The sequence below is a fragment of the Pongo pygmaeus genome, chromosome 5 (genome assembly GCF_028885625.2).
Source record: "Pongo pygmaeus isolate AG05252 chromosome 5, NHGRI_mPonPyg2-v2.0_pri, whole genome shotgun sequence".
In the NCBI taxonomy this organism is placed as follows: Eukaryota; Metazoa; Chordata; class Mammalia; order Primates; family Hominidae; genus Pongo; species Pongo pygmaeus.
In genome coordinates this window covers 106,430,497-106,452,141 of record NC_072378.2, presented here as the reverse complement: position 1 = coordinate 106,452,141, position 21,645 = coordinate 106,430,497, and the positions used below count along the sequence as shown (strand labels likewise).

At 41.9% G+C, this 21,645-nt stretch overlaps 1 protein-coding gene across 1 annotated transcript in view; it reads right to left on the bottom strand.

Moving 5' to 3' along the window:
* The window catches only part of CRYBG1 (crystallin beta-gamma domain containing 1), a 210,078-nt gene that overhangs the window by 53,278 nt on the left and 135,155 nt on the right, over positions 1-21,645 (bottom strand). The window contains exon 3 of the mRNA XM_054489955.2: positions 3,221-4,830. Coding sequence (XP_054345930.1) covers positions 3,221-4,830 — 1,610 coding nt within the window. The remainder of the gene's footprint in view (positions 1-3,220; positions 4,831-21,645) is intronic.

The window sequence follows — 21,645 nt, the reverse complement described above, 5'->3', positions numbered from 1 at the left end:
CTGTCTCAAAAAACAAAAGAAAGAAAAAAAAAAAACAAAAGAAGCTTGGGCCTAAGGAGCTTCTAGAAGGGAAAGGCAGTATGACTGCTGGTGAGTCACCTTATCCTTCTGGATAAAATATTCTCTCCAAAAGCAGCACTGAGAATTCAGATTTTAATTTTTACAAATTTTACTTGATACTAAATTTGAGGCTGGGATCAGTGGCTGATGCCTGTAATCCTACCACTTTGGGAGGCCGAGGCAGGTGGATCACTTGAACCCAGGAGTTTGAGACCAGCCCAGGGAACATGGCAAAATCCTGTCTCTAAAAAAATACAAAAATTAGCCAGACACGGTGGTGCGCCTGTAGTCCCTGCTACTAGGGAGGCTGAGGTGGGAGGATCACCTGAGCCTGGGGAGGTCAAGGCTGCAGTGAGCCATGATCATGCCACTGCACTCCAGCCTGGGTAACAGAGTGAGATCCTGTCTCAAAAATAAATCAATAAATAAATAAATAAATTTGATCTCTGCTTATAAATTTCTCCCAGGCATTGCTTTCCCCAATATCTCCATAAGATACTTAGGCTCCCTTATTGCAGGCCCATACCTTAAATTTAAAAGGAAAATTAATTTATAAGCATTTCCTCAAAGATCAAATTATGAAACCAGTGAGATGATTAGAAATAGAGAGCTTCAATTTGCTATCAGTTAATCAGGGATGGTCACATACCAGAGTATATACTTTTTAAAAATTCTCACTAATCATTTCAAGGAAGGATACTCAATTCAAACATCGAAGTATATCTTATGATGTAAATAGAAAACACTACAGGTTAGCCAACAGGCTACCTTAAGGACAGGAAACACATATCTGCACATTAAATATTTACACCAAGATTTACAACCAAACTTTCTGTGCTATTAAGTTGTGCTACCAAGAGTCACTACAATTAACCTAGTTCAGACTGATTAAAAGGAAGGCTCCTATAATTCATGTTGTAATGCCTTCATTATGAGACAGGGGAAAATAATTTGGAGTCCAAAAAGCCATAGTTATATTATAAGAGGAAAATTCTCCTTATTCTACATATACCATTTTAAGAATTTCAACATTCAGCACTTGGTAGAGAACTTGAAGGAATAATTTTTCTAACAGCATAAAGGAACATGCTACTTCAGTGTCATTTTTCAGGAAATATGAAATAGTTTTTCTTACTCTTCAGTCTCAAATTGTTTTAAAGAATAATCTGATTAACATCTTGCGATATGGTCATAGGAAGAATTAAAGGGTCTGAAAAAACCATCAGTCACAAAGAAATGGGTCAAAGGACTAGACATACTTATTAATTTTTAAGTCAATAATTTGCCAAATGACCATGTGCAAGGCACTGAGCAAAACAAATACATTGAATGTCTGGTAAAGAAAATTTTTAGGTATAAATTAATCAGAACTGGGAAAGAGATATTTGGTTTAGTTCTATTACAGAGAACAGCAAACGAAGAATTTCATTATAAGATCATCTTTCCTGTTTGTTTAGCCTACTATTTCACAGTGTAACATTTCTGGTTTTTCTACTGGTGTCTTCTAATTGGAAGACAGGTGAACCATCCTTCATAAGGTACACAGCAATGTTTCTCTAAGGCTCACATTTAGGAGGCTTTAGCATTCAATCACACTGGTCTTCTATAAATAATAGGCATCATTCACCCAGCTTATTTCTCTGATGCTACCTACCATTACAGAATAAATCACTGACTATATCAAAGGTCTCCAGGTTGGCAGTTGGTGAGGTAGTTAAGTTATTCATTAAGCATACTTCCCTCTCAGAGTTCTCAGAGTTCTCCCAATCAGAACTCTCCTCCTCTAAAGCTTACTTATCCAAGAAATCAAATAGAATGACAGAAACCATTAAGTTCAAGAATTATAATGATAATGTTGTTAAAATACCCACTCTTTGAACAAATATATGAATGGAGGAAAAACTTAAGCACTTAATCATTATTCACCTGTGCTAAGTAGGAGTGGTGAGGGAGCAGAAGTGTGGGAAGGGAGGGTCTTATCAGTTTCATAGAGTACCTTCCCTATCCTGTCCACCTATACATTGCATTTATCATCCAGGCACAAGGCCCAGCTCCCCCAAAGCACTAGCAGTGATTTCTTCCTCGCTAGCACTTCCCCAGGCTTTACAGATGGTAACATTCGTTTGGCAATTTCATCAGATATATCATCTTGTATTGTTAGTTGATTTGTGTGCTTTTTGTGTGCCAGATGGGGCTATAAAAATTTCAGGGCAATATCCTGAGTCATAGTTGTAGAGTTTTTTTCCCCCACAGTGACTAGCACAATATCTTGCACAGAAAGTATTGTGAAATGAATAAACTTAACAGCAAGTAGTCACAGTTGTTTTGTGCTTTCATGCAGCACAAGGAAGAAGAAGCAACCAAGATACATAAATTAGGGACTTTTTGAAAAAGGCTTAGGCCAATAATGCACTAAGTTCCATAAAATGTTTTGGAATTATCTTAAACTCACACCTGTCACAGCTGCTTTCATATAGCAAATAATCTTCCAGTAAGAACACTGATCTTTATTTCAGTAACTGAAAACTACTTTTCAACCTGGGTCCAAAAGTATCACCAGACTCCCTAACATTATAAAGGGGAAGAAGCAACCAAGATACTTGTATTACGAAATTTTCTTGTGTGTGTGTGTGTGTGTGTGTGTGCGTGTGTGTGTTTAAGCTTTTTGCCAATAAATGCACTGAGTTCCATAAAAGGTTCTGCAAATTCTCTTAAAACTCACACATGTCAAAGCTACTGGATCGTATTTAACATGTTACTGTTTGCTCCATATTTTGAAATTCACAGCACATGCATTTTAAGAACATCCCACGTTGGAACACCCTTGTACATTTTGAATAAAGAATAGAATCAGCTCATGTCAGGCTGTGAGGTCTTATCTCTCATCCACATAAACGTTGAGCTTCAAGGGATATCCTATTTTTACATTCGTTAAACTTAAATCTTGTGTTAAAAAGGGAATTAACTGAGGAGGCTGCCACAGGTGTCATCTTAAATCTCGACGGTGTAAACTGGCCCTTCACTATCTTAAGTTCAGCATGGAGGGGAAAGTTCAGTGACCAGACATTTCTTCCACAATGCAAAGACCCCGAGTCTCTCACAGCGGACCCCTAGCACGTGTGCGGACAGCAACTCGGCCGGGACTTGCGCGGCTACTTACAGGGTCACTTTAGTGGTCACTGTCGACCTGCCCACGCCGAAATGGTTCCTGGGCTTCAAGCCGTCGGCGTCAGAAGCTCCAGGCGCTCCGGCCGCTCTGCCCAGCTCTCTGCTTCGACCTCCCTCTGCCCGGCCATCGAAGTGGTTGGGGAGCGGGCCCCTCTTGTGCTCGGGCTTGATCTCCGGCAGCAGCGAGCTGCTCTTGACAGGGAGCTCGCGGGGGACGGCCCGCGCCGCCTCCTCCCCGCTCTCGGCCGCAGCGCCCTTGGTGACCGGGCCGGGATCGGGCACCCTCTTGGGTGGGGACTCCTTGGCGGGAGCCCGGGGGCCGCTGGCGGGCGGGGCGGGCACGGCCTCGAGGGCACGGCTCCTGCCCTTCCTCTTCGTAGGGGACGAAGCCGGGGGTGGCTGTTTGCTCCGGTCCGACTCCCCTCGGAGCTGCCCTTTGGGACCGGGGCCGGGCTTGGACTCTGGGCTCGCAGCGGAGGCAACGCCCCCGTCGAGGGCTGCCCGCGTAGATTTCACTTTCTTTTCCGCCGAGGCGTTATCGCTGGCCGCGTTTGGCGCCACCTCGTCGTCGAACACCGCGTTGTCCCTGGCAGGGCTCTCAGGGAGCTCGGCGTCCGCGCCGGGGGAGTCGGTGGATTTCTGCGACCTCCTCCGCCTCCCCGACCTGCGGCCGCTCGACCTCTTCTCCATGTCGTCCCAGTCACCGCAATCTTCCGCCGTGGGAGTAATCACGACCGGCTCGTCCACTTGTGCCCCCTCAGTCTTACTCAAGTAGATGTCCAAAGTTAGCACCTTAGCAGGGTGGGCGTGACCCTTAGGGTGGGCTGTGCAGTCTGCCTGCGCGGAGCTGGCCGAGTGCGCTGCGCCCTCGGCCGGAGGCTCACCTGGCAAATCAGACGCGCCCTTGGGAGGCTGGCTGCGGGCGTTGCGGGGCCCCAGGGAGCCTTCTTCGGCACACACACTGGGGGCTCCGTTAGGCGCCTCGCCTAGTCCTCCCGCGGGCTGCTCCTGGGTGGGCGACCCTGGCGCACCCCTCACACCCAGGAAAGCCTCCTGTTCGTGGCCAGCACCTGGTGAAGCGTCCTCCCCCGGACTGCGGGCGGGCGTCTCTGAGTTCTCTTGCCTGGAGGAATTTCCCGGCGAGGAATGCAGCTGCTTGGCAGTGGTGGTGGCATCTGGGAAAGGCTCTCCCTCTGCCTCCAGAGGTTCTAATTGGGGTGAATCATTTTCATGGCACTGCTGCACAGCCACAGCCGCTGCACTGCTGCTCCAGCGAGGTGACAGCTCGGCGTCAGGGGCGGCTGCGGGGCCACCGCTCTCGGGGAGCTCGCCCTCTGCCTCTCGGGGATTCTCCCAGGGGGAGCCATCCTCGCTTGTGTCCGTTTGCTTCAGTTGGCTGCTCTGAGATCTGCTCCTCTCACTCTCTCTCTCTGGGAGCTTAGAAGAGGCTACCACATCTTTGGGAGAGAGTGGTTTGGCATTTGATCTGGTGGGACTCTCTAACCCGTTTCTACTGTTTCTTCTCCTTCCTGCAGTGAATAGAGTGCCAAGTTTCCCCAAAACTGGCTTCCTTCTGTTGTCTTCTGGAGGTTGTGCTCTGGACTGAAAAATAAAAGGGATGAGGAGGGAACATATGAGAATCTGGTGTTTTTCCCCTTAGACGTACATTACAGAACTACCAGCCAAAATGATAACAGACCAGAATTTCTAATTGAAAATGATAAAGTTATGTTTATGTTACATTCATTCCAACAAAATAAACTCTGGTTTTACTTTTGAATTTTGCTTAAACATCTTAAATTTCTGGCAGTAGTCAGAATAGCATTTTCTTTGAATTATAATTCTTGTTTTTTAAAGGAAAATTTGAACGGTCCAAATAATCACATATACAAAATAAATAGTTCCTTGCCCTCTCTAGGTTTTTTACCTTCTTCCTCAATAAAGATACAATTTATAAACAGCCGTGCATGTGACCATGGGGCAGCAGTAAACACACTAAAGTATCCTAAGGCGGACTTTTTCCCGAAACACCGCCCTTTCTTTTTGTAGGAGGGAAGGAGGACGAAGAAAAAAAAACGAGTCCTAGCAGCCTTCTCCTCCAGAACAGTAAGAAGCCACCTGGGTTCAACATATAGTACTTGCAACATGAAAACCTTAAGCAAGCTGGGAGGAAGCGAGCACCTGGGCCCCGCCTTAGCCCGGGCTCCAATGGGAGGAGCGCGCGAGCGTTCAAACACCCGAGTGATCTCGCGGCTGCTGAGCGCACCGGAAAGGCTTTTGCCTGTGGGAGTTCCTACCATGTGAACACTGAGGAGTGCATGGGGGTAGCGGGTGAGGTTGCAGGGGTGACCGCCTTTGCTCACCGCCCCCTAGAGCCGAGGAGGTGTGGCTGAAGGATGCGCTTGGGACTCTGCGTACTCCGCCCCGGGACCCGTTCCTTGCCACACGTGTGGTTCCGGGGGCGCACGGAGCCCCAGGGTCCGGCCCACCCATGCGAGGGTGGCGCACCGGCGTTTGCCAGAGTGGGGACTGGGTAGGTGCGGGGTATAGAGGTGGGCAGGAAGAGGAGGAGGCGAGCCTGGGAAAGTGAGGGAGCAGGGGCGGCGAGCCCGGCCTGGCTCCTAGGAGAGGGAAGCGTATTTGCGTAAGGACTCCTCTGAAACCAGGCCAAACGTGCGGCTACTGTATTTCTTAAGAATACAGTATTTCTTAAGAATGAACTCTTATATTGAAAACCCAGGTGCTAGCTTCAGTCCTGGCGACGCAGGAAAGAGCCCCACCTTTCCTGGAAGAGGAACATTCAGGACAGTACCGACTACGGGGAGGTTCCCCAATCACCCTTTGAAGCTCCATTGCGTTTGAGTTACATGCAGCAAATGGACTTTGGCGATGGGAAATAGGAAAGATAACGCATGAAATTAACAGGTCAACAAGCATTTGTTGAGACAGTCCTGGTACTGTAACATAGTGTCACCCCGCTACAGCCCAGTAAGGTCATGCTGTTACCACACAGATGAGGAAAGGAAGCTCAGCCAGCCCATAAAGAGACACAAAATTGGGGTGGGGGGGAGAGGCGGTCAGAGCAGTAAAGTCAGAATTCAAATCCAAGTCGCCTCCTGCCCACCCCATGCTCCTTCCATTCCGCCACAGGGGCCCCTTTTAGAGGCCGCGGAGGTTCTGCCGCCGCCACCCGAGAACCACAGTCGGCCCAGAGGAACAGACTACGGGTCACCCACCCCCCAGAGGCAGCTCCCGAGGAAGTGCGCATGAATCAGATTTGCTCTCAAGGTTCTAAGACTCTCCTGGTCTTAGAAGTACCTGGTGGGCGCTTTGGGACTAGACAGCTGTTGCTGCTGCAATGAACCAATGGTGCAGCCGCTCGGAGCTCTTGTACCTGACGTCATACGATTTTAAAATCTAACCAGATTTTGATTAATCCGATTCTTCAATGGTTATATAAATAATATAGGAAGAATTCGAAGTATGATTTAAGGGAAAAAATTAAAATATTGTAACTTCCTAAGGAAACATTTGGATTATTTTACAAGTCAAAAGTATGACATGATTTTTAAATCATAATACATGTTTACTGAGCTATCCTTATGGATCAGGCCCTTGTGATTCACACACTTTCATTTTATCTTCCCAACAGCTAGGTAGGTAGTCTTTTTTTAGTGCCCATTTGTCCAAGGTCCCACCACAGGTAAAGTCTGACTCTGACATAGAGCTCTTTGTCTCTGCTGTCTGGACAGGCCTTCAAACGTATCTTGAAGAAGTAGCCAGGGAAAATAGGTTTGAGTCTTGGCTTAATTCCATTCCCCGTCAAAATAAAACAACTAAGTATATGTATTACTCTGTCCTGCCAATGATGTTGCAATCTGCTTTTCCCATGCAGCAAAGACGCTTGATCAGCAGTCCTCTCTATGCTCAGTATAGGCATTAAAACGCATTTTTTTTTTTTTTTTTTTTTTTTTTTTTTGGCTATTAGATGCTTTTTACAAAACTAGTTGCTTGCTCTTCAACTTGGCTCAACTACTTGACTCCTCCTCCCCTCAGAGGGGTCAGCCTGTTTATCACCAGCCAGACTGCTGAATTTCCTAAAAATACATGAATGTTCATAGTGGCTTCATTCATTCATAATAGCTAAAACTGGAAACAGCTCAAAGTCACTGGACACAGCTTGTGAACAGATAAACAAATTGTGGTACATCTACACAGCAGAGTATTATTCAGCAATAAAAAAGGAACAGACTTCTGAAACATGTAAGGATATGGATGCTAAATGCTTTTGAGAAGCAGACTCCAAATGTTACATACTGTATGGTTCCATTTATATGACATTCTAGCCAGTGCAAATCTAATCTATAATGATAGAAAGTAGGTTGGTGGTTGCCTGAGGGTGGGGTCAGTTGGTGGCAAGTGGTGGTGGCGCAACAGGGAAGAGGCACAAAGGAACGTTGAGGGTTAAAGTTCTATATCTTGATTGTGGTGATGGTTACACATGAGTACATATCTTTCAAAACTCATCAAACTGTACATTTAAGATGGGTATATATAAATGAAGTTAAGATACAATCTCTTTAGAAACAGAGTTTTTCCCCTGGGAAATAAAGAATAGAAATGCACTGTGTGGCACAATCCATCTGTCTTGGGTGCACATTTCACAGGGTCTCACTGTATTGACCAGGCTGGAGTGCAGTGGCACGATCACAGCTCACTGCAGCCTCAACCTCCTGGGCTCAAGTGACCCTTCCACCTCAGCTTCCCAAGTAGCTAAGACTATAGGCATGTGCCACCATGCCCAGCTAATTTTTAACTTTTTTGTAGAGAGTTTCACCATGTTGCTCAGGCTAGTCTCAAACTCTTGGGATTAAGTGATCCTCCTGCCTCAGCCTTCCAAAGTGCTGGGATGATAGCTGTGAGCCACTGTACCCAGCCACGTTATGCAGTTCTTAATGAGGGATCTAGTGTCATTTCAAATGATAGACTCGTTTACAGGGGAATGCAGTCTTCTCCCATGGGACCAGGTCCCTGTGGATATCCAGGATCATATTTCCAAACAGGATCATCTGAGCAGGGCTCAGAATGCCCCATGCCTCCTGAGTAAAGCCCTCAGTCACATCTTTGAGGAACACCCCTTCCTAAATGCAATACATATTTCTTTTCAACCAGGAATTGTTTCTTTCCATTGTTCATGGGGAAACTAAGGCAAATGGAGAACAAAAAAACTAGTTGGCCTGGGAGTTGTCAGAGAGGGACCTTCTTAGGTTTGAGCCTTTGGGTCTGGGGTCTTAAACCTAGGATGGGAAGCCACAGACCCACCACCTTTCCAGGCTTGATGATAATTTGCTAGGAAGGGGAGTGTTTTGCAAAGAGGCCATGAGTGACCATCAAGCTTCTTCATGCTTCCTCAGATTCCTCTGCCCCTGGCTTTCCCACAGGCCTGGGCAGGGTCCTGAGGGTTCCCAGGCTGGGTGTTCTCAGAGCACATGCAATCCCAGGTCCTCCTTTGTATTTACCTTTTTACTGTGTATTTTCTGCCCACCTTACTTAAGGCAGCCTGCACACCTTATAGTGCAGAACCTGCACTTGGCACCCTCCCATCATCCATGTCCAACTGGGATGGAGCAGTCCACAACAGGACTATTGTAGAGATAGCACATGGGTTGTGTGCTAGGACCTGCTTTAGAGTGTTCTTGTTGGCTAATATGAAATGTGGCTCATTAGGGGCACATGTAACCATCCACAAGATCATATTCCAGCAGCGTGTAGAGGCACAGGCAGCACTAGCTGCAGTGCTGTTGGGTGATTCTCAACCTTCGTGGTGTGGCAGCGCCTACCATATATACTACTATATATTACTACTATTACCACTTAGTAAATGTTACCTTGTAACATTTGCTACCCATTAGTTAAGGAGATAATGTAAATGTTAGAGGTTTTGAAACTGTTCTGGTTCTGAAGCTGGCCGAATCATGAATTTTTTCTTTTTTTCCTTGCTTAAATAAATTCTGCTAAATTTAACTATCTAAGGGTTTTTCCTTTTTATAGTAACTATGGGAACAAAACTAAGTTTTTACATTTTAATACAATTATGGGTCATTGACACTTGTTCTATGTTTATAATCTATTTACATCTTTAAGAAATCTAGACTGGGTGCAGTGGCTCACACCTGTAATCCCAGCATTTTGGGAGGCCGAGGCAGGCGGATCACCTGAGGTCAGGAGTTCGAGACCAGCCTGGTCAATGTGGTGAAACCCCGTCTCTACTAAAAATACAAAAATTAGCCGGGCATGGTGGTGGTTGCTTGTAATCCCAGCTACTCAGGAGGCTGAAGCAGGAGAATTGCTTGAATCCAGGAGGCGGAGGTTGCAGTAAACTGAGATCACTTCATTGCACTCCAGCCTGGCTGACAAGAGCGAAATTCCATCTCAAAAAAAAAAAAAAAAAAAAAAAAAAAAAAAAAAAAAGTGACAGAAATCTAATAACATTTTGAGTAAAGTGATGTTTCTTATAAAATAAAATAATAATAAGTTTTCCTATGTTTCCCACCTTTTCATTCCCCAGTGAATGTAAGCTCCTTGAGAACAGGAAAAATGTCCTGTTGCCTTCCCAACAGCTAGCATGGGGAACTGACAGCTAGAGGTGGACATAAAGTATTTGCTGCTACTAAAGAATTAGTAACATCCCTCCTCCCTTTCAAAAAAGGAGTTGTCAATGCTCTTGGAGACAACTAGAAACATTGTTCTAAACAAATCAGAATGAAAATCTTATCTGCCTAAAACTTAGTGTGGTCAAGACTTGGCAGCTTTATTCTGCCTGAGTGAGGATTCCACGTGTTGATGGAGCTACTGGTGCACAGGTTTACTGCTGCCTCTCAGCCCAAATCTGACTCAGGAAAGTGGAACAAAATCTTGTTACATGTACTCACCTGTGCATCCTTCTAAAATGTGGTCATCAATGTACAAAAGTAACTTTTTTTTTTAAACACCTGTGATTCCCTAAGAGCTCTCACTTTGTTGATTTCTGAAAGATACCTTAGCTTTTCAATTCAGCCACATGGGAATGAGTCAACTGGATATTACTGTAAATGATAGCATTGGCCATGTTACTTGTTTACAATATATGCATATGTGTGTTTGTGCTAGTGAGCAACTTTTTTTTCTGAGTAGTTTTTTTGTAAAAAAAAAAAAAAATAGCATGAGTTGTGTGGCTTAAAAATACAGGAATTTTAGCTACTTTACACTTCAACTTTAAAAGTTAAAATAGGGGTTAGAAAATTCTGTTCAATAAAAGCAAGAAAGACTTCAGACTCGTGACAGCTAACTAAAGAACGAAGACGGGGAGTGGGGAAGGGGGAGAAAAAGGAGAAACACACACAGAAAAACAAGGCCAGGCATGGTGGTTCACACCTGTAATCCCAGCACTTTGGGGGGCTGAGGCCAGCGGATCACTTAAGGTCAGGAGTTCAAGACCAGACTGGCCAAGATGGTGAAACTTGTCCTACTAAGAAATACAAAAATAGGGCCGAGCGTGGTGGCTCATGCCTGTAATTCCAGCACTTTGGGAAGCCAAGGTGGGCAGATTCCGAGGTCAAGAGATCGAGGCCATCCTGGCTAACATGATGAAACCCCGTCTCTACTAAAAATACAAAAAATTAGCCAGGTGTGGTGGCACGTGCCTGTAGTCCCAGCTACTTGGGAGGCTGAGGCAAGAGAATTGCTTGAACCCGGGAGGCGGAGGTTGCAGTAAGCTGAGATGGCGCCACTGCACTCCAGCCTGGCAGAGCAAGACTCTGTCTCAAAAAAAAAAAAAAAAAAGTTAGCCAGGTGAGGTGGGGCATGCCTGTTGTCCTATGCCGGAGGATCACTTGAACCCAGGAGGTAGAGTTTGCAGTGAGCCAAAATTACACCACTGCACTCCAGTCCATCTTAAAGAAAGACTTTTATGAGACATCATTCTTTTTTTTTTTTTATAACTTCCAGGATATTCATTCTGAAGACTTTTAGAATTAAAGTTAAAATTGTATTTTCCCATGATAAGTGTATGGCAGAATATCATCTCAGTATCAGAAACACCAGGCAGATGAAGTTAAGTTTAAGGGAGGATCCACATACAGATCCCTGATACCACAGACATTGATTCGGAATAGGCATTAAAAATAAATTAACTATCCTCCCCACCTTTCCATTTGTGTTTTCCTTTCTGACATTGATTGGGATAATATATGTGGCCTGTTCTATACACACACACACACACACATACACACACACAGACAGACACACGCACAGCAAAAAGAATAAAGAAATGTTCACATAAATGAACTCTGATCTATTAAGCACAGAAGCTTTTCATTTTAACTTTTAAAATATTTTCTATTATATATGATTCAGTTGTCTAAGAGTATACTAGATATAATTTAGCTACTTCTTTATGATTCTGGAGACAGAACTATGAACCTCTCTTACTACATTTGTGCTACAATAGTGATTTCTTCCAGGGCTGTTAGAAGGAGTGAAGACTAAGGCTTACACTAAATGACCCACAGACTGTAATGAAAAGGTATATGAAACTGTGACATTTGGCGATTTTTGATCTACAGTCCAATTTCATATGATATAACCAATAATCCTTGATGTTAGGGCTTCAGAAACAACTTCCGATGCCACTCCTCCCAGTCTCCCAGGGTGGAATGTTTGCTTGCCCCATGCTGCTTCTAATATTTGTCACCACTTCTAGTGCCCACCCCATCTCTGATGCTATTTTTCTTTTTTTAAAAAAAATCTTTTCTCTGTCGTTTCAACATAATGTAACACATGGCTCTCTACTTACACTTCAATGGTTGTGGTTTTTTTTTTTTTTTTTTTCTAATGCTGTCACTTCAGGCCAAACAACATCATCCTGCTGGATACAATCAAAGGTATACTATTGGGTGAAAGAATAGTGACAGACTTTTTAACTTCCAGATTAACCTGTGTCCTGAAAAAGAGGTGTCACTGAATACAAAAGCCATCAATTATAAAAGTTAAATTTTCATTCTCCCCAAAAGCTTCTTTTAAAAAGCAGACTCCCAGTTTCGGGTTGGTATTGTCTTTAAGTCATTTATACTTTGACAGAGACAAAGTGAAACCTAATTGTTTCAAGCCATTGACACATGATCAATCAGAAAGGAAGATAAAAGATAAGATCATGGAATGTCTGAATTGTAGGATCATTTACTCATTCATTCCACTGATAATTATTGAGTGTCTACATTGTGCCAGAATTTTCTCCTCACCTTAAAGAGGCAACCTGTGACCTGTAGAATCGAATTATTTTTTCTAAGACACAAATCAGGCTTTCTAAAAGGTAGCTCGGTATTTTTTCCTGTTAGAAATTATAATGTATCATTAGAAAAATAAGACTTTACTAGAATGATTAATATGTCACTTTTATGAAGGTATGGCCTACATGCTTTCTCCTAGGCCACGCAGTACAGCAATGGATGTGATAGCATAAACAGCCAATGAGCCCTCTCTTGTGATGGAGCTCTGTCTTTAGAATCCAGGTAACTGTAGATAGAGTGTGCTGGATCTTTCCGTAGGCTCACCCCCCCTCAGACTTGTCTGTGCCCCAGGCTCCCAGTTATGATGGAAGGTAGAAACTGACTTTCTTGTCCTTAGGATTTGGTTAGGTTCAGCCAGTGGGAGGCCCTGATTTCCTCCCTAATCTCTCCATCTCTTAGTTGGGCTCTGGGTTGGGTGTGGCTGGGTGTGACCAGGGCTTCTGCCAGGCAGCCCACCTCCGCTGCTGTTCCCTCTCCCCACATTCCCGAGCCGCTTTCCCCTCTTGCTCCTTCAAGCCTAAGATGGGAAAGGACCTCACCAGGTGCCAGATGGGAAGGCTTCATTAGCTATTGCTTGAGGTAGAATGAAGTCTTGTGGGGCATGAGGCATATGTAATTTTGAGAGTTTTCTTTAAGACAAAGAACACAAAATTCTGGATTATAGATTTTAAGGAGAGGGCCTTGGAAGAGGCCATGTGAATGCAGAACCCTGAAGCCTAAGGGTTTTTTTTAGCCCCTCTTGGCTTCCTTAAAACCTTGCCCACACTTTGTAAATAGTCCTTCACTACTTTCCTTAATTACACAACTTGAGTGTGCTATGTGTTTCCTGTGCTGGGATCCTGACGAATTCTACTGTGTGCCTAATTATGACTAACAAGTACTTCAGAAGGTTTCTCTACCTGTACTTTGAATAGTCTCCCCAACATTTTCTTTTTCTCACAAAGCTATCTGGCTGAATTAATTTGCTTTACAGTTGAGCTGTATTATCCTAATTTGGTGATTTTTTTTCTTATGCATAATGTGTAACTAAAAGGAGATAGAGGAGTTTGAAATTTATAGCAAAAGTATTTCTTCTTCTACCTCCTGGATTATATGCATATCCTGATTAACATAATCAAATTACTGACAAGTTAGTTCCTAACTGAAGTTTAGCCAAACTGGAAAATGGAAATGTGTTCCTTGTGAAGTAGTCAAATTAGTTCCTTTTTATTAACTTGTAACCCAAAAAGTACATTCCTTATGCAATTTAAAAAGAATGATTTGTGCAATAATTCATGTCAAAGATCAAGAATGGTTACTTTAAAACACTTAAAAGCCACTGGTGAGTCTCAGAATCTAAGTACTAAAGAACCAAGGACTAAACTTCGGTTGGGTCATCTATGTATAAATGATATGATGCGGGAGATGGTGATCAAGTTGGGGGGAAGAGGGTGAAGTGGCCCTTGGAGACAACTGACACAGCCTGCCTGCCCTGACCAGGCACAGCTACAGCCAAGTCAGGGGCCCTGGGGCTGACTGGGACCCAGAAGAGAAATGATAGCTGGACAAGAGGAACAGACAAGCCTCTCCAACACAGCACGGACTCTAGCTAGGCTGGCTCTGAGACTTCTAGTGACCTTGAGACCTCATAACTTCAGGTCAGTTTAGCCATGTTCTTAAGTGTGGATTTAATAGTGGATTTATTTCTAGAAAATGGAACAATCTTTATCTTTCCAATTAATATACACTGCCCAGAAATGTCTTAGTTTCTAGTGAGAATTGTTGACTTTCTACCAATACTTTTCAAATTAAGAAGCAGATTTCACACTTTTATGAACAGAACTCAGGAATACTACTAAATGGGATCAAATCACTATTCTCTCAAAAGCTGCACATCTATCATACAGGGTACTGAGAAACTCATGTGAAATGGTACATTCATGTGAACATCTTTTGAAAAGCACAAAGTGGCCTATGACAGTGATGGCTGGCTTTATTAACAGTGCGATATTTTGCTGATGTTTTGCTCAGGTTAAAATTATAGAAGCTAAGTAAGTAACACAATGAATTTATGGTTCTCAACTGGTTAGAAATAGATGAAAATGACAGCTTTATCAGACGTAGTTTCTAATACAGTTAACTTGTCTGCAGAACTTGGCATATCATTGCCTATGAGCACTCATCTTTAATGTGTCATGGCTAGAATAAAGAAAACAATATAAGCCTACTCTTTTTTTAATCTCTTTTTTGCAGCTCATAAGGTATGGAGGATATGCAAACTACGCAGGGTGAACACTTTTGAATCACCCTATGTAAAACAGCACTCTCACTTTCTATGATCTATTCTCCTTTATTTTTCTTCATAGCACTTAACATTACCTGAACCATATTGCATATATATTTGTATATTTCTTTATTGCTGTGTCTGCTTACAGAACATAAGCTTCATGAGGAACAAGAACGTTATTTTGTTCACCTGTGTCCCTACCTCTTCATCAATGCTTGGTACCAATAGGCACTTAAATATTTATCAAATGTACATATTTTCCAGAAATCCTTTATTCTCCAGCCTATCAACAATCAAGAGTCAGACAACAGTGTATCATGGAATGGACAGTGGTTTGGGGCAATCACCTATCACCGAACCTGAGTAAGCAACTTTCAGATAGAAACAAAGGCCTGTCTCTAGCCTTATTCTCTTTCTCAAATGACTCCCCAAAATCTAGTTTCTAAAATATTCCTCCCTCCTCTGGATTATTTTAAGGATAAACTGAAATGTTTGTAAAATGCCCAATACAATCTCTGGGGAAGAGAAGGGAAATGGAAAAGAAAACCATGAAATAAATACATATTTGACCCAAAAGCACAGGCAATAAAAGCACAAAGTAGACAAATGGGATTGTATCAAACTAAAAAGCTTCTGCACAGGAAGGGAAACAAAAGAGTAAAGAGAAAACCTACAGATTGGGAGAAAATATGTGCAAATCATACATTGGATAAGGGATTAATATCCAAAATATACAAGGAATTCAGACATCTCAACAGCAAAAACAATCTGATTTAAAAAATGGAAAAAGGATCTGAACTGGCATTTCATAAAAGAAGACATGCAAATAGCCAAGAGGTTTTTTTTTTTTCTTTAGTGCTCAACATCACTGTTCATCAGGGAAATGAAAATGAAAATTATAATGAACTATCACCTCACACCTGTTAGAATGGCTGTGATCAAAAAGGTGAAAGATAAGTGTTGGTGAGGATGTGGAGAAACAGAATTCTTATACACTGTTGGTGGGAATATAAATTAGTATAGCCATTATGGAAAATAGTGTGGAGGTTCCTCAATAAAACAAAAATAGAACTGCCGCAATCCTGCTTCTGGGTACATACCCAAAAGAAATGAAATCAGTATGTTGAAGAGATATCTGGCCCCCTGTGTTCACTGCAGCATTATTCACAATAGCCAAGATATGGAATCAACCTAAGTGTCCATCAATGGATGAATGGATAAAGCAAACGGGGTATATATGCACAGTGGACTACTATTCAGCCTTAAAAAGGAAGGAAATTCTGTCATTGGGAACACTATAGATGAACCTGGAGGACACTGTGCTAAATGAAATAAGCCAGGCACAGAAGGATAAATAACACACGATCTCACTTATATTTAGAATCTTAAAAAGTCAAACTTACAGAAGTAGAGAGTAGAATAGTGGTTACCAGAGGCTCTGAGGTGGGGGAAGTTTGGAGAGATGTTGGTCAAAGGGTATATGGTTTCAGTTAGGAGCAATAAATTTTCAAGATCTATTGCACAGCATGGTGACCATAGTTAATACTAATGTATCACATATTTAAAAATTGCTAAAAGGATAGATTTTAAATGTTCTCATTACAAAAAATAAGTATCTGAGGTGATGGATATGTTAATTATCTGGATATAATAATTTCAATGTATACAACACAATGTATACAATTACAACGTATACAACAATGTATACATCAAAACATCACATTATACCCATATATACAATTATTGGTCAATTAAACATTTAAATTTAAATTTAAAAATTTTTAAGTAAAAAAACACACACAGGCTGGGTGAGGTGGCTCACGCCTGTAATCCCAGTACTTTGGGAGGCCGAGGCGGGTGGATCACCTGAGGTCAGGAGTTTGAGACCAGCCTGGCCAACATGGTGAAACCTCATCTCTACTAAAAAAAAAAAAAATTAGCCAGGCATGGTGGCCGGCGCCTGTAATCCCAGCTACTTGGGAGGCTGAGGCAGGAGAATTGCTTGAACCCGGGAGGTTGAAGTTGCAGTGAGCCGAGATCATGCCACTGCACTCCAGCCTGGGAGACAGAGAGAGACTCCGTCTCAAAAAAAAACAACAAAAAAAAAACAAAAACACAAACAAACAAAAAAAACCACATGCAAAAAAATATACATTTACATTTGAAAGTCAGAATATATAAATAACTACAATGAAAAATATATAAATTATCCTTAATTTTTTCATCCCAAAATATCATTGTTACTATTTTTTTTCTTGGCTTATTTTTCCTCAGGGCATTACACAGTATCATTTTGTATATGTTGTTTGGTATATTGTTCTTTCACTGAGTTCATGCCAATAAATATACCTCTATATTAATTTTTTTTTCTTTTTGAGATGGAGTCTCACTTTTTTGCCCACGTTGGAGTGCAGTGGCATGATCTCGGCTCACTGCAACCTCTGCCTTCCGAGTTCAAGCAATCCTCCTGCCTCAGCCTCCTGAGTAGCTGGGATTACAGGTGCTCACCATCACACCTGGCTAAGTTTGTATTTTTAGTAGAGATGGACATTCACTATGTTGGTCAGGCTGGTCTCAAACTCTTGACCTCAAGTCATCCGCCCACCTCAGTCTCCCAAAGTGCTAGGATTACAGGTGTGGGCTATATTAATATTTCCGATGGTCACATTGAATTCCATTATGCTGATATACCACAATTGCTACAGCTGTTCATTTATATTATTTTTAATGTATCACAGGCTGCAGAAAATGTATTCCTAGCTTATCTCTACCCATATCATTAATTATTTCCATAAGATACATTCCTAATGGGATTGGATCACAATCCCATTCAGGATTATGGCGTTCTGGATTGTGTCTTTAGGGATTGTGATCAAAACCTGATCAGAGAGACCAACAGGAGGAGACTTAAGGGGCGGCAGCAATATTCTATTTCTTGAATTATGTCTAGTAATACAGGTTTTTGCTTTATAATTAGTCATTATTTATATGTTCATACACTTTTCTAGTGTAAGCTATATTTTGCAAACTAGGTAGCTTGCATTTCTTTGGTTTCTAATGGCATTGACTATGTTTTATATACCTATTGGCCTTTCATTTTTTCCTCTTTTGTGATTTATTTCAGCTGACTTTTTTTTTTTTTTTTTTAACATAGTCTCGCTCAGTAGCCCAGGCTGGAGTACAGTGGTGCGATCTTGGCTCACTGCAACCTCTGCCTCCTTGGTTCAAGCTATTCTCGTGCCTCAGCCTGCTGAGTAGCTGAGACTACAGGCGCACACCGCCACGCCCGGATATTTTTAATTTTTTTTTGTATTTGTAGTAGAGATGGGGTTTCATCATGTTGCCCAGGCCACCCTTGAACTCCTGAGCTCAGGCAATCTGCCCGCCTTGGCCTCCCAAAGTGCTGGGATTACAGGCATGAGCCACCGCGCCCAGCCTCAGCTGACAGTTCTTAAGAACCTGCGTGTGCCAAGTACTTTATAACAGTCATGTGAGGTGATAATTTTTATCTTCATTTCACATTTGAAAAAACTGCAGGGTGAAAAGGGATTTGCCAATGGTCACACATAGCTGGTGGGACTAGAAGATGCATAGTAATGTTTGTGCTGTTTCTCTTCTTCTATTGCTTGTTCTGTTCCTTTGGGCTGTATTTGACTATCACACACATGCACACATGTGTGCACACACACATGCAAACATGAACAGGGATGAACAAGGTAGGTCCCCTCAGACACAGAAAGAGCTGGAAGCAGAGCCTGCTGCTAAGGAGTGCAGGGGGAAGGGGGACAGGTGTAAAAGACAGGAAATAGACCATGGAGACCAAGGAGTAGGGGCCATGAAGGACAGCTCCAGGAGAGCCCAAAAAGCCACATCGAACTGCTGAACTTGGAAGCAGTTCACACTTCCTCTCATTGGGGTGAATATATTCTATAAAATTATCCTTGTAAGGGTTTTCATGCAACATCGAATGTCTTTTCCCACTCAATTTCTTTCTACCCTCAGGAAGACTGGCCTGATTTCCCCTCGAATGGAATTTGGTTTTATTCTTCACCCATTCCATTAGATTCTGTCTTGGGCTGGTGTGACGGGGGATGGGGAGGGTGGCAGAGGTTAGGACTGTGTGTGTCAGGAGTGGGCCAATGGTGAGAAATTTCCTGCTCTTTCGGTTTTGAAAAGTGAAATATTTCATCACCCTCTTACTACAGTGTTCCTGGCAGGCAGCGGGAGCCTCAGATGCCTTCTCTCTGCCTTGGCTTGTGCGTCTGGATTGCATTTTGCAAACACTGCTCCTGTATGGGCTTGAGGTGGACAAGCCTGTGCGCCAGGCTCTCCTGCCCTGCTCTAGTCCTGATTACACCTGGAGGCACAGGCAGCAGGTTCCTGCCCATTTCAACACTTCGAATGAAAATTAAAATGTCGTCTCACTAGCCACTACGCTGTTAGTACCTGCAGCACTTGCCATGTATCTTTATCTTATATCACAGAGAAACTCAAGAGAGAAACAACCTTCAAAATGATCAGCCTGGCCAAAACACCTCCTCCTGCCATTCTCCCCATCCTAAGTTTACCTATCAATGTACGTAGGCTATAGTTAATCTGCTTAGTAGATTTTTAGATATTTACAATTAGTCTCTAATAAGATGGTTGACCAAAATAACAGAAATTTCAATTAAACTTAAAATTATTTTTGAAGGTTCATAGTCATGATGCTCTTAAACCTAGATTTAAAAAAAAATTGGCAAATTGTTTCAAAAAAGGTTTTAAGTCACGAGGTATTAATTCTGTTACGATTTCTAGGGGAAGATGAAGAGCTTATACCTTAGTGTAAAGATGATTTGTCAGTGTAGTTATTAAGCCATTGTGTCTAAAATATCAAATGATAAGGAAAGTGTTAAGTATTAAACTATTAACAAAGAAAAGGAAGGCTAATAACGCTCAACACTTAATCGGGGCTTTATACTTGTGCCTCTATGACCAAACTGGTGAAGCAAAGTTTAATAGGTCTTATGTAAACTTCTTTTTCTTAAAAGTTTACAAGATTGCTTTTTCTTATAATTTATTTTAATCCCAACCACTTCTTAAATAGCAGGGTTGTAAGAAGCCCAGTGTCTCCAATAAATTTTTGTGTCCTAATAAAATCTTGTTTGGGGAAAGTATGCGCAATACATAATAACTTGTTATGGGGACAGGCTGGTGAGGGCAGAAGGCCGTCAACACCCACTGGGAACACATTTGAAATATAACCTACATTTTAAAAGAATGTGTAGTAGAGTTCTAACTTTGCCTACCATTAAGAAAAATAAAAATCAATCCTTACCCTCAAAACAATATTTCCCTACTAGTCTTTTTCCAAGGAGTTGAATATCACTTTGCCTTTGAAATTTGAAAAGGGGGCAGGTGGGAAAGTTTTTTTTTTTTTTTTTTTTAACTCAAGGAAAAAAAGGATTAAATAAGTTATTTATAGTACACTCCACAATGGGTCTATAAAATAGATGCTGTAAGAATGACTGATGGAACTAACTCAAATATATTCAATGAGAGTAGCTTGTTAATGATTACTTGTAATATTTTAAAGAACCTAGAAAAGCGCAGACAGCAGCAGATCCTATACTGGACATTTTTATTTCTGCTTCAAGCCAAAGTACCCAAGGGTACTCAGCCCCCACCACTATATTCCATATATTCACAAATGCTTCAGATTTTTGAGCCCCCCCCAAACTACCAGATCTAGACAATAAATACATTGTGAAGTTACTTGATGTTATTAGTAATACTATATAAGTCCAAAACAAAGTCTCAGGCAATGAAAAGAAAAAACTTCAGTTAGTTTCTTACCATAGTGTTGCTTCTTTTTTGTTTTCTATAGATACACCAAGAGAATATGGGAAGTAAAATGTAGCCGTGTGTGCATTACCATATCAATCTTCTTACTTCTCAAATTACCCTTGTCTCATCCTCCTCCTTCCAGCATACCCAGGTGAGCTCTCATCAGCTCACCTTCGGCAGTGCTGCTCTCTCCCAGAGCCAAAGCCGGCTCTCTCCCAGAGCTGAATGACAGACACTGACTGTTTATGTGAAAAGCACATTTAATAAGGGTGTGTTTGATTCAAGAGTTGAAAGTGTTAAAGAGGTGTGCCCTTTTTTGGGTGTGACGCTAAACCAAAATTGCTGAAAAGACAACAGAGGAAGTAGTAGGTAGTTTGTAGAAAGTTGCCCTGCATACATTAAATTGCATGAAAAACCTGATTATAGGATTATAGGTAGATAGGAAGTAGGTAGAGAAAGAAGGATATGGTACCTTTGATTTTCCTTCTGTGGTGAACAAGGTCAATTTTCTTTAATGTTGTGTGTTTTGTTTTGCTTTATTTTAATTCCAGCTTTTATTTACTTACACTTTTTTTAAAAACAAAAGTATACATTATACACTACAAACTACATCCCATGTGTCATTACAAAAATGTGTGCAAGCATGCAACATAATAATTGAAAAGGCAAAAATTATGTTCACCTCATAATACTTAAATTATGGACACCCAAATTTATCAATATAATTCAATAATTATAAGTTATCATAACATTTAGTCTATAGTTTCTACTTGCTATATGTCTTATCAGAAGTTTTCAGTACTTGATAACAAGTTACATTCTTCCACAAAATAATGACACTACTATCGGACCTCTTAATTACTTAAGTCTTTGATGTACATCAGGAAAAAATGCTCTCCTGTTTCTTTCATCATGACCACCAGTATTAGAAACATGTATTAAGCATCTGCTGGCTCATGTCAGTGTATTGGTGATGGTGAATATGCATTTGAAATGCTA